The sequence below is a fragment of the Lichenostomus cassidix genome, chromosome 27, assembly GCF_008360975.1.
Source record: "Lichenostomus cassidix isolate B80296 chromosome 27, HeHo_3.0, whole genome shotgun sequence".
Classification (NCBI taxonomy): Eukaryota; Metazoa; Chordata; class Aves; order Passeriformes; family Meliphagidae; genus Lichenostomus; species Lichenostomus cassidix.
Genome location: NC_139507.1, coordinates 2,720,918 through 2,732,285, shown reverse-complemented (window position 1 = coordinate 2,732,285; position 11,368 = coordinate 2,720,918). Strand labels below are relative to the sequence as shown.

The 11,368-nt window shown below is 65.5% G+C and overlaps 3 protein-coding genes across 3 annotated transcripts; all 3 read left to right on the top strand.

Moving 5' to 3' along the window:
• Positions 1-1,147: 1,147 nt before the first annotated feature.
• Positions 1,148-4,999, top strand: NAGLU (N-acetyl-alpha-glucosaminidase). Its single transcript, XM_085083384.1, has 6 exons — positions 1,148-1,682; positions 1,793-1,940; positions 2,068-2,214; positions 2,402-2,487; positions 2,653-2,909; positions 3,108-4,999. Exons 1-6 carry the CDS (start codon positions 1,261-1,263, stop codon positions 4,322-4,324), a joined length of 2,277 nt encoding a protein of 758 aa, XP_084939510.1. The 5' UTR covers positions 1,148-1,260; the 3' UTR covers positions 4,325-4,999.
• Positions 5,000-5,364: 365 nt separating this feature from the next.
• HSD17B1 (hydroxysteroid 17-beta dehydrogenase 1) lies at positions 5,365-7,210 on the top strand. The gene is made up of 6 exons (XM_085039829.1): positions 5,365-5,514; positions 5,668-5,829; positions 6,123-6,302; positions 6,379-6,472; positions 6,570-6,753; positions 6,825-7,210. Exons 1-6 carry the CDS (start codon positions 5,385-5,387, stop codon positions 6,993-6,995), a joined length of 921 nt encoding a protein of 306 aa, XP_084895955.1. The 5' UTR covers positions 5,365-5,384; the 3' UTR covers positions 6,996-7,210.
• A 69-nt stretch (positions 7,211-7,279) lies between these two features.
• COASY (Coenzyme A synthase) lies at positions 7,280-11,366 on the top strand. Its single transcript, XM_085039823.1, has 9 exons — positions 7,280-7,945; positions 8,254-8,468; positions 8,619-8,750; positions 8,960-9,149; positions 9,483-9,547; positions 10,296-10,380; positions 10,506-10,603; positions 10,694-10,840; positions 11,109-11,366. The coding sequence occupies exons 1-9, from the start codon at positions 7,330-7,332 to the stop codon at positions 11,163-11,165; spliced, it is 1,605 nt and encodes a 534-aa protein (XP_084895949.1). The 5' UTR covers positions 7,280-7,329; the 3' UTR covers positions 11,166-11,366.
• The last annotated feature ends 2 nt before the right edge of the window (positions 11,367-11,368 follow it).

Here is an 11,368-nt window from a genome sequence, read left to right as displayed (position 1 = left end):
CTGATAGACCCTGTAACTTCATGGAACGAGGAGCTGTGCAGGAGGAAAAGTTCCAGCTTGTTCAACCCGGGTGCTTTGGGTATCCTTCGATGGTGGTGGGGAAACGCTCTGCCTGCCTGGGGCTGTGCCCTACTCCTGCTTTCCCCAGCCGCAGGGACCCCCTGCTCCCCCGAGAGCCGTGTTTACTCAGGCCCTTCCTGCCGCTGAGGTTATTTCCACATGTGCGGAAGGGAGGGTTCTGCAGGGTTTTGGCAATTGTGTGGCTGATGTCGGTGTGTTTCCCATCTGATACCTCCGAGAGGGTGAGAGGCCTTGCTGAACTGTGGCCCCAGCCTCCCGGCACCCCTTGAATGAGGAACCTGCTTCCCGCTGGTCCAGGGGATGCTTTTCCTGCAGCTGTAGGTCCTAGCTGGCTGGGGGGATGTTCTCTCTGCTCTTCACCACTCTCCTGTGCATTCACAACATTTCTGTCCGTTTCCATGGCTTTGGGGTCTCAGGCGCAGCCCTGGTGACTTGGGCTATGCTGGGGATGCGCAGGGAGCCCCGAGCTCCCCCATCCCTTCCCCGAGCCGCTCCGCAGCCGGCTCTGTCCTGGAAGTCCCTACGCATTCCCCCTGGAGCAGAGAGAACCCCCGGGCAGCCCGAACCCGCTCTGCCCCGTTCCCCGGCGGGGTTCGCCTCGGCGGCCAGGGACGGGGCAGCTCCGGGTGGTGCTGGGGCTACCGGGGCGCTCCCCCGCCCGACGCACCGGCGGTGTCCCCGCTGCCTGGTCTCGCAGCGCCCCCGGCCGGCCGCAGCGGGTCCCGGTCAGTCCCGGGAGCTCCCGGGCTGGCGGATGGGCGGGGCCGCCGCGGCCCGCTTGCCCCGGCGGTGCGGAACCGTCACGGGTGTCGCGAAACTGGAAACAGCCCGGAGCCGCGGGAGTCCCGCTGCCGCGGGCAGCAGTTGCAAACCCGGCCCCTGCTCGGGCAGCTGGGGCGGGCGGGGAAGGGGCCGCAGTGGCCCCGGGGCTCAGGGAGAGCCTGTCCCCTGCCCCAACCCGCCCTGGCTGCCGGAACCGGCCGGCCCGGGACGTCCCTGCTCCAAGGGGTCGGACCTGCCCGCGGAACCAGCCCCGCTCCCCTGTGCGGCCGGTGACAGATCGGGCCCGCCCCCCGCCACCGGGACCGCCCAGCGCCGCGGGGTCGGGAGAGGCGGGACCTGCGGCGGGCGGGACGGTACCGGGAGAGGCGGGGCTCGGCGCAGGGTCAGGAAGCGGCGATGGCGGTGCGGCGAGGCCCGGAACTGGGACCCGAACGGGGACTGGGTCCCGGACCTGGGCTGGCGCTGCCGTTTCTGCTGTTGCTGGCGGCGACGGCGGCGCGAGCGGGGGACGCGCGGCAGGAGGAGGCGGTGCGGGCGCTGGCGCGACGCCTGCTTGGCCCACGGGCCGCCGCCGTGTCCCTGTCGGTGGACCCGGAGCTGGCGGCTGGCGGGCCCGACATCTACCGGCTGTGGTCACCTCCCGGCGCTGCCGTGGCCGTGTCCGTTACGGGCTCCAGCGGCGTGGCGGCGGCTGCCGGCCTCTACCGCTACCTGCGAGACTTCTGCGGCTGCCACCTGTCGTGGTCCGGGGCGCAGCTCCGCCTGCCAGACCCGCTGCCGCGGCTGCGGGCCGAGATCCGCGCCGCCGCCCCCGGCAGGTAACGGGGACGCGGGGCCGGGCGCCGCTCACGCCTCGTTAGCGCGGGACAAGGCGGTGTTATGTAAGGGGGCCGCGGGGTCCCGGGCGCAGCCTCCGCCGCTCCCGCAGGTACCGCTACTACCAGAACGTCTGCGCCCAGAGCTACTCCTTCGCCTGGTGGGACTGGGCGCGCTGGGAGCGGGAGATCGACTGGATGGCGCTGAGCGGCATCAACCTGGCGCCGGCTTTCGCTGGGCAGGAGGCGATCTGGCAGCGGGTGAGGACCGGGGCCGAGGGGCGGCGGGGACCGGGAGGGCGTCGGAACCGGAACCGAAAGGGTGGCGGTGGCGGGACCTGTGGAACCGGGAGCCGTGGGACTGGCTGACCTCCGGCGCCCGGCGCAGGTTTACCTCAACCTGGGGCTGAACCAGTCGGAGATCGACAAGTACTTCACGGGCCCCGCGTTCTTGGCCTGGAACCGAATGGGGAATCTCCGCCGCTGGGCCGGGCCGCTGCCGCCCGCATGGCACCTCAAGCAGCTCTACCTGCAGGTACCGGGGGCGGCCCCGCCCGCCCGGAGCAAACCCCTGTCACCCCCTGGTCCTCCTGGCCGAGGCTGCTCTCACGGAGCCTCGGGGCTCCCCCCGCCCCGCCCCGAGCTGCAGCAGCGCCCGGGGTCCCCTCTCGGGAAAGTGGGGGCTTCTCTCCCTCTGCTCCCTCCCTCCTTCTCTCTCCCAGTACCGGATCGTGGAGCGGATGCGCTCGCTGGGGATGACCACGGTGCTGCCGGCCTTCGCGGGCCACGTGCCGCAGGGCATCCTTCGGTAGGTGCAGTTCCTGCCCGGGGGCTCAGCCCTGGGCCCTCCCCGGGTCTCACCTCCGGCAGCACTTCCCACTGTGGCTTCCGTGGGAGGCTGCCCTGTCCCCACATGGGCACAGTGGTCCTGTCCTCTCCTTCTCCTGAACTCCATCTCTTCCTGCTGGTGCAGGGTCTTCCCACGTGTGAATGCCACTCGCCTGGGGCACTGGAGCCACTTTGACTGTGCCTACTCATGTATCTACCTGCTGGACCCAGAGGACCCCATGTTCCAGGTGATCGGGACCCTCTTCCTGAAGGAGCTGATGAAGGAGTTTGGCACAGACCACGTCTATGCCGCAGACACCTTCAACGAGATGACCCCCCTCTCCTCTGACCCTGCCTATCTCTCAAGAGTCAGCAATGCTGTTTTCAGGTCAATGACAGGAGGTAGGTCAGTGCTGGCCCAGCTGCAGGGATCCAGGTGGGATAGCAGGGCTGGGGGAGGTGTCTGTGGGCCCCATGCACACCCCATTGGTGCCAGACCCCCAAAACCCCCTTGAGGGGTGGTTGGTGGCCTCAGGGCCTCATGAGACACCTGTGGGCCCTGCCTGGAGAGAACTTCACCTGGTGCTCTTCTGTCTCCAGCTGACCCCAAGGCACTGTGGCTGATGCAGGGCTGGCTCTTCCAGCACCAACCCGACTTCTGGCAGCCAGCACAGGTGCGGGCCCTGCTGCATGGTGTGCCCCTCGGCAGGATGATTGTCCTCGACCTCTTTGCTGAGTCCAAGCCCGTCTACCAGTGGACAGAGTCCTTCTATGGGCAGCCCTTCATCTGGTGCATGTTGCACAACTTCGGGGGCAACCACGGTCTCTTTGGCACTGTGGAGGCCATCAACCACGGCCCCTTCGCAGCTAGACGCTTCCCCAACTCCACCATAGTGGGCACGGGGCTGGTGCCAGAGGGCATTGAGCAGAACGACATGGTGTACGAGCTGATGAACGAGCTGGGCTGGCGTCAGGAGCCCCTTGACCTCCCCAGCTGGGTGACTCGCTACGCTGAGCGCCGCTATGGTGCCCCAAACGCTGCTGCAGCCAGTGCCTGGCGCCTGCTCCTCCGTAGTGTCTATAACTGCACTGGTGTCTGCGTCAACCACAACCGCAGCCCGCTGGTGCGCCGGCCCTCGCTGCACATGGACACGGAGCTCTGGTACAACGCCAGCGATGTGTACGAAGCCTGGCGCCTGCTACTGAGCGCTGGCACCGAGCTGGGCTCCAGTCCCACCTTCCTCTACGACCTGGTGGATGTGACGCGGCAGGCAGCCCAGCAGCTGGTGAGCGACTACTACCTGAGCATCCGCCAGGCCTTCCAGAGCCACGCGCTGCCAGAGCTGCTGACGACCGGTGGCGTGCTGGTGTACGACCTGCTGCCAGAGCTGGACAGCCTCCTCTCCAGCCACAGGCTCTTCCTCCTTGGCCGCTGGTTGGAGGATGCCCGTGCCATGGCCACCAGTGATCAGGAGGCCGAGCAGTATGAGCTGAATGCCCGGAACCAGGTGACACTCTGGGGACCCAGCGGGAACATTCTGGACTATGCCAACAAGCAGCTGGGGGGACTGGTGCTGGACTACTACAGTGTGCGCTGGAGCCTCTTTGTCTCTGTGCTGGTGGAGAGCCTCAACTCAGGCCGCCCCTTCCACCAGGACCAGTTCAACCAGGCTGTTTTCCAAGTGGAGAGAGGCTTCATCTACAACAAGAAGCGCTACCCAGCTGTGCCAACTGGGGATACGATGGAGATTTCCAGGAAGCTGTTCCTCAAATACTACCCCAGCGCCCTGAGGCGCAGCCAAGCTGTGCCTGCGTGACTTTGGGCTCTGCCTCCAGAGCCTCCCCCAGGGAGGGTAGACAGAGCCCCTGCACCCTCCCCCATCTGGGTTCCTGGCCTGATGGCTCCTGGCTGTACTGGAAGAGGAGCATAGGGTCCTGGTGGCCCCCAGCCAGCTTGGACCCCCCATTTCCCCTGAATGGGCAGGACATAACCCAAGAGGGGCTGACACATGGACAAGGGGCTGGCAGGTAGAGCAGGGGCTGGCAGATGGAAGGGGCCAGGCTGTGCCCCAGGGACCCATCCTGCACCATGCTTTGTACTCAGCTCTGCCTGCCAAGAGCCTGTTCTCAGGATAGCTGGACTGCTCCAGTGCTCTCAGCTGGAAGCTTGGTGGGACACTGCAGAGGGTCAGGACAAATGTGTCCATGCCATGGGGCCTTGGCTGGCTAGCAGGGGCAGTGACGGGGGAGAAGCAGATAGGGAGGTTGCAGTGGGCAGGGGGGCAGAGCAGCCCTGGACCCCAGTGCCTGTGGGGACATGGTACTGCATGGCCCTCCCCACATTTGGTGCCTTTTGTATTATAGAAGACTTTGCAGCATTGCCTGCAGTGTTGCTGGGGCTGCACTCCCAGGATGGAGTTTTTGAGGCCTTTTCCACAGCTGGGGCTTGGGCAGAGCCCACATGTGGAGCAAATAAAGACTCTTTTCTCCCATGAGTGTCCAACTCCTTTTGCTAGCTCAGGACTGTGTGGAACGTGGGGGGCAGAGGAGCAGCTCAGCCCTGAGCCTGCATAGCAGGAATAACACACTGCCAGAGGCATCCTGGCGGCCAGGATGCCTGGCACAGCAAAGCACAGCTGGTGCAGATCTCTGGGGCTGCGGCTCCCCTTGTGCCCCAGAGCCTCCTCTGGCAGGGGTGTCCTGGCTCGGTGGAGCCTTTATCACACCACCTGCATGAGGATCAAGGCACAGGGAGCCCCAGACATGTGCAGGGAGGTGGGTGGAGGTGGTCTCAAGGCTTTATCTCTGGCCTTGAGATAAGGCAGCAGACACAACACGGTGGCATGGGGCGGGGGGACCCCTTCCCAGCCCTCTTAAATGGAGTGGCCCTGTTGGCCAGCACTGCCAGTCATGGAGAGAACCACAGTGCTGATCACAGGCTGCTCCTCAGGCATCGGCCTGGGGCTGGCTGCACGCCTGGCAGCCGACGCCACTCGCCGGTTCAAAGGTAAAGGGTCAATGGTGCCCCGGGGGGTCCAGCAGCCCCAGGTGGTCTCTGGGGTGGGCCAGGCAGTGCCTCACTGAGGACAGTGGGAGCCTGGGGATGGTCTGGGGTTGGTGCTCAGTGACCCTGATGCCTGGAGCCACATTCTCTCCCCAGTTTATGCCACCATGCGTGACCTGGCCAAGGGTGAGCGGCTGCTGGAGCGCCTGGGAGGCTGCTGCCCTGACACGCTGGAGGTCCTGCAGCTGGATGTCACTGACCCATGCTCGCTGGCAGCTGCTGCACAGCGGGTGCAGGGACAGCGGCTGGATGTGCTGGGTATGGCTCTTCCTGGTGCCCCCAGTGTCCCTGGGGTGGCTGGAGGACCTCTCCGGGGTCACAACCCACCCCAGGGCACCAGGAGCAGATCTGAAATCATGGGAGGTGCGGCAGACCTAGGGCTGTGACAGGACATGTTTAGAGGGGCAGAGGTGCAGGAGATGGATTTGGGGGTGCCAAGGGCCCATTAACAGGGAAAGGCCCCCCCATTTCTGCCTTCTGGCACTTGGTGTGTGGGGCTACAGTGACTGGCTGACGGCACCGTGCCCAGCTGACTGCACTATGCCTGGCAGTCTGCAATGCCGGCGTGGGACTGATGGGACCACTGGAGACCTGCTCTGACCAGGCCATGAAATCTCTCTTTGATGTGAACCTCTTTGGAGCTGTTCGAACCATCCAGGCATTCCTGCCTGCCATGAAGAGCCGCAGGGCCGGGCGGATCATTGTCTCCAGCAGCATTGGGGGGCTGCAAGGTGGGACCCCCAGCACCTTGTGGCACAGGGAGCCGCGGGGAAGAGCCCTGGTGCTCAGGCTGCGGCTCTGCCCCAGGGCTGCCCTTCAATGCTGTGTACTGTGCCAGCAAGTTTGCAGTGGAGGGGCTGTGCGAGAGTCTGGCCATCGTCCTGCGCCCCTTCAACATCCAGTGAGTACCGGTGGTGCCACGAGGGTTGGATCCTTCCCACCAGAATGGGGATGCCAGGGTGGGGGTACGGTGGCAGCTCATGTGCTCCCTCCTGCAGCCTGACGCTGGTGGAGTGTGGGCCCGTCCACACCAGCTTCCTGGCCAACCTGCAGCACCCCGACCCTGAGGGCAGCGAGATGCGGGCCCTGGACGCTGAGACACAGGGGCTGTACCGCCGCTACCTGTGGCACTGTCAGAGCATCTTCCGCGACGCGGCCCAGGAGGTGGAGGAGGTCCTGCCGGTCAGTCACCACGGGGCGGGGGTGGCCGTGGGGCCGTGCCGGGGACAGCTCTGACCCGTCTGCCGTGCCAGGTGTTCCTGGAGGCCATCGGCAGCCCCTGCCCACCCCTCCGCTGCGCCAGCACCGAGCTCCTCGCCCCGCTCTGGCGCCTGCGGCTCAGCAGCCCCGACGGCTCCGCGTACGTCCGCGCCATGCACGACTTCGTCTTCGGCGGCAGCGAAGCCAGCGGGGAGCAGCCCTGAGCAGAGCCGCCAGAACACCGGTAGCCACTGCCATGCGAACCCCCAGCCCGGACCCGGACCCGGTCGCGTGCTCGGTTCCGCCGCGTCCCCAATAAAACCCTTTGCAGCCGCACGATTCCGATTCCGACTCCGTCCCTCTCACGCCGTGCCCCCGCCAGGTCCCCCGTGCCCTCGCAAGGCGGGCGGGACTCCAGTGTGGCCGGGCCTGCCGGTCTCCTCCCCCCGCGGGCGGAGCCGAGCACACCGCCCGCCCGCAGCGGGGCTGCCCGGGAGGCGGTGCTGTTCCGGTCCCGTTCCCGTCGCCGTTCCGGTCGGCGGCGCTTCCGGCGGGGAGATGCCGCCCTTCGCCTCGGGGCTGCTGGTGCTGACGGCGCCGCTGCCCGCGCTGCCCCGGCGGGCGGCGGGGCTGGTGGCGGCGGCGGCAGGGCTGGTGGCGGGGCCGCTGTACGTGCACCTGCAGCCGGGGCTGCGGCTGGCCGGCCCCGCCGCCGGTCCCGCCGCGCCGCCCCCCGGCCCCGCGCTGCTGCGGGCTCTGGCCGCGCTGTATACGGCGGCGGCGGCTCGGCGGGGGCTGGACCTGCGCGTCCTGCTCGGCCCCGGCTGCCGCCTGGCACGGCCGCCCCGCGTCCTGCTGGCAGCCGCTGCCGAGGCGCCGGGGCCGCCGGAGCCGGTGCAGCTCGGGCTGCAGCGCCTGGCCGCGGCTGTGTACGGCTGCCCGCCGAGCCTGCCCGCGATGCTGCTGGGCGAGGACACCGCGGGGGACGCCGGGGGGGACCCCGAGGGGGACCCCGAGCAGGATCCCGACGCGGCGCTCCCCGAATTCTCGGACGTGGCGGTTGGCGGCACCTTCGACCGGCTCCACGGCGCCCACCGGCTCCTGCTCAGCGCCTGCTGCCTCCTGGCCCGGCGGCGGCTCCTGGCCGGGGTGGCTGACGGAGACCTGCTCCGCCGTGAGTCCGGGGCGGCCATGGCACTGCGTGGGGTCGAGGGGTCAGCCTGGTGCTCCCCGGGGCAGGGCAGTGATCTCGGGGCCCAGTGACACGTGAAATCGTGGCAGCCACCCACCCAAGGTGGTGCCACCCAGGCAGAGTGTCACTGGGGATCCAACAGGGACCTAGTGTCCTGTCCACAACCATGTGCAGCGAGGGCAGGGGGAGGGGGAGGCAGCGCTCAAAGTCCCAAATGGGTGTTGTCTTCCATCTCCTGGTCTTGCTTTTCCGTCACTCTTGTGCTTCTCTGCCCTCCTGGCACCTGGCAGACAAGGTCCTGCCGGAGCTGATCGAGCCGTACGAGCTGCGGGCGGCAAAGCTGCGCGAGTTCTTGGAGGACGTGAAGCCCTCGCTGTGCTATGACATCGTGCCTCTGGCCGACCCCTTTGGCCCCTCAATCATAGACCCTGACCTGCAGTGCCTGGTGGTCAGTGAGGAGACCCGCCGTGGAGGGGAGGCTGTGAACAGGAAGAGACTTGAAAACGTAATTTCCACGCTGGAGCCCGGTGGGCTACCCCTGCCCACCCTCTCGCCCTGCCTGACGTTGCCTGGGGGCAAATTTAGTCTCAATTTGTCTCTTCCCTCCACTGGATTCTCATGGCTGACAGCCCTCGGGGCTCCCTTCTCTCATCAGGGGCTCCCGGAGCTGGCTCTTCATGAAATCCAATTGATGAAGGACCCCGACCACAGTCAGAACGAGGAGGAGAAGATCAGCTCCTCTAGCCTCCGGCAGAGGCTGCTGGGGACACTGCTGCAGCCCCCACGGGTGAGGGGACCTGTAGAGCCACAGCTGCAGTGGGAGTGGTGTGCCCGGGAGGAGGGGTGGGAGTTTCGGGAGTCAAAGAGTTTGGGAAGGCTGCCTGCTGCTCTGCAGGCTGGGGTCTTTCATGGTCATCTCCAAGCTGGGGTGTCAGGATCCCTCTCCAGCAAAGCCCAGTTCTCTGTCTGCTGTCACGGCTTTCCTCTTTCCCTTAGCAAGACCCAACTTTGCCATTGCGCCCGTATGTGATTGGCCTGACGGGGGGAACTGGGAGTGGGAAAACCTCCATCGCCAAACTCCTGGGGCACCTGGGCGCGTTTGTCATCGATGCCGACAAGCTGGGCCATGCTGTCTATGTCCCTGGTGGCCCAGCCTACGAGCCAGTGGTGGCGGCCTTTGGGGCAGGTAGAGTCACTGGAGGATGTGGGGAGGAGGAAGGGGAGGGAGGGACGTCCCAGAGAGCCCTGGCCTGTGTCCCACTCCCACCCCATGGGTTTCAGGCTCCCCAAGTGTTATGTGTCCCATGTCAGAGCTGCTGGTGAGGAGGGATGAAGCAGGCTGCTGTTTGCCTGGAAAAAGGTCTTCCCTGTCCTTTTCAGGAGTCAGCTGAAGAGCTGATAGGTTAGGTCTTACAGCTCTTTTCTGCTGAGAGCCTGTGCCAAAGCCGTTTCCCCAACCCAGACTTGCCACAGGGATGAGATTCGTCCCACCCAAACCTGTTGTTCTTCTGCCTTGCAGAGATCCTGAACAAAGATGGGACGATTAACAGGAAAGTCCTTGGGGCCAAAGTGTTTGGAAACCAGGTAAAAGGTTTATTGTAAATACTTAATCCTGCAAGTGGGGGCAGTTATCCTCTTGTACCAGGGGTTTAAAGTTTTCGGCCCTTAAGATGAAGACACCTTTCTGGTTGTATTCCCTGTCAGTGGCTTGTGGACAGGGTGGGACAGATCCCATCTCTGTAGCTGAGTCAGCAGCTGTGGTGGATATGTTGCTCTTACCCTGCAGCTGCTGCTGTCTCCCTGTTCTTGTCCCTGTCCCCATTGTCTTCTCTATACCATGCTTTTCCTTCACCCAGCTCGGAGCACAGACCTGGCATACCCAGACCCAGTGCTCTCTGCCCCTTGTACCCAGGGGGGCTCAGTGGCACCTGGCCTTTACAGGTGCTCAGCCTGTTGCTCTGCTGCTGCCCCAGGCCAAAGTGGAGGCAGCCCAAGGAGTTCCCTGGTCTGACAGGTCTTGGGACCTGCTGCACAGGGAGCCTGCTGGGCTGTGGAGCAAAGCAACTCTCACAGTGGAGATTGAGGTCTCTCCTAATGGCAGGACAAGGAAAATAACAGGGAAAACCAACCCAATCCTGTCTGCAGGAATGTGAGCCTCCAGCCAGCATGAAAGCTTTCCTTCTCAGTTCTTGGCGACGGGCTGGACCCACCCCACAGCTTCAGCCCTTCCTTGGTGTCCCCTGACTGCTTACACCCCCACTCTCCTGGTTGGCTGCCATGGGGTTCTGAGGGCAAGGGACCAAATCTCAAATCCTGCTGTGGTCCTTTCTAGGAGCAGCTGAAGAGCCTGACGGACATTGTGTGGCCCAAAATAGCCCAGATGGCAAAGGAGAGGGTCAGGGAGGCTGATGCTCAAGGTAAGGGGGGTGGCTCTGTGACAGCCTCAGCTCAGCAATGAAGCATCTGCACAGCAGGAAGGTGGGACTGAGCCCAGGCTGCTGCCATCCATGGCCAGGCACTGAGGAATGCCCTTGTTCTGTAGGGAAGGCAGTGTGTGTGCTGGACGCTGCTGTGCTGCTGGAGGCTGGCTGGCAGGACATGGTCCACGAGGTGTGGACAGCCATCATCCCGGAGGAGGAGGTGGGCATGCCCTGGGCCCCTCACTTGCTGCCGGGGCTGGTCCTCAGCCTCCCTCGCCAAGCACCTGAGTGTCCCCTGTGTCCCTGCCAGGCTGTGAGGCGCATCGTGGCCAGGGATGGGCTGAGCGAGGAGGCTGCTCGCCGCCGGCTGCAGAGCCAAATGACCAACAGGCAGCGGGTAGAGCAGTCACAGGTGGTGCTCTGCACCCTCTGGGAGCCGGACATCACCCGCCAGCAGGTGAGCCTGGGGCTCCTGCAGGAGCAGGGGTGACAGGAACAGGAGGGCTCAGTGCTGTGCTCAGGCAGTGCCTGGTGTGCCTGGGTGTGCTGCTCACCATCGAGGCTGCCTCTGGACACGACCACAGAGGGGTGGCTTTGGGGATGTAAATTCAGCCAGCAGGGAAGAGGAGGTGTGAGACCCTCGTGGGACGCTCCTGCCCTGAGCCGAGGTGCCGCTCACCTTATCCACGGGCTCTCAAGTGTCGCCCCGGCTGGTTCTCTGGCAGGTGCAGAAGGCCTGGGACCTGCTGCAGCAGCGCCTGAGCGCGGAGCCCAGCCCGTGAGGGACAGTCCCACACGGTCCCGTGAAGGCCCGCGTCCTGCCACCACTGCCCGCGGTGAACCGGCGGACGGAGCAGCGCGGGACCGAGACCGCCGGCCCCGTCCAGCCCCGGCGAGAGCCCGGGGCGCCCTGCCATGCCCCGGTGCAGGGGACCCTGCAGGGCTGAGCCCCGCTAGGTGACAGTAAAGAGGCTGCTCCCGCAGT

Excerpts from the sequence above, each read along its gene's own strand:
- NAGLU (XM_085083384.1), top strand. The coding sequence starts at position 1,261 with ATGGCGGTGCGGCGAGGCCCGGAACTGGGACCCGAACGGGGACTGGGT. Across the intron at positions 1,941-2,067 it reads AGGAGGCGATCTGGCAGCGG|GTTTACCTCAACCTGGGGCT; the intron begins GTGAGGACCGGG and ends CGCCCGGCGCAG. Across the intron at positions 2,910-3,107 it reads TTTCAGGTCAATGACAGGAG|CTGACCCCAAGGCACTGTGG; the intron begins GTAGGTCAGTGC and ends TTCTGTCTCCAG.
- HSD17B1 (XM_085039829.1), top strand. The coding sequence starts at position 5,385 with ATGGAGTGGCCCTGTTGGCCAGCACTGCCAGTCATGGAGAGAACCACA. Across the intron at positions 5,515-5,667 it reads CGCCACTCGCCGGTTCAAAG|TTTATGCCACCATGCGTGAC; the intron begins GTAAAGGGTCAA and ends TTCTCTCCCCAG. Across the intron at positions 6,303-6,378 it reads CAGCATTGGGGGGCTGCAAG|GGCTGCCCTTCAATGCTGTG; the intron begins GTGGGACCCCCA and ends GCTCTGCCCCAG.
- COASY (XM_085039823.1), top strand. The coding sequence starts at position 7,330 with ATGCCGCCCTTCGCCTCGGGGCTGCTGGTGCTGACGGCGCCGCTGCCC. Across the intron at positions 9,548-10,295 it reads CCAAAGTGTTTGGAAACCAG|GAGCAGCTGAAGAGCCTGAC; the intron begins GTAAAAGGTTTA and ends GGTCCTTTCTAG. Across the intron at positions 10,841-11,108 it reads CGGACATCACCCGCCAGCAG|GTGCAGAAGGCCTGGGACCT; the intron begins GTGAGCCTGGGG and ends GTTCTCTGGCAG.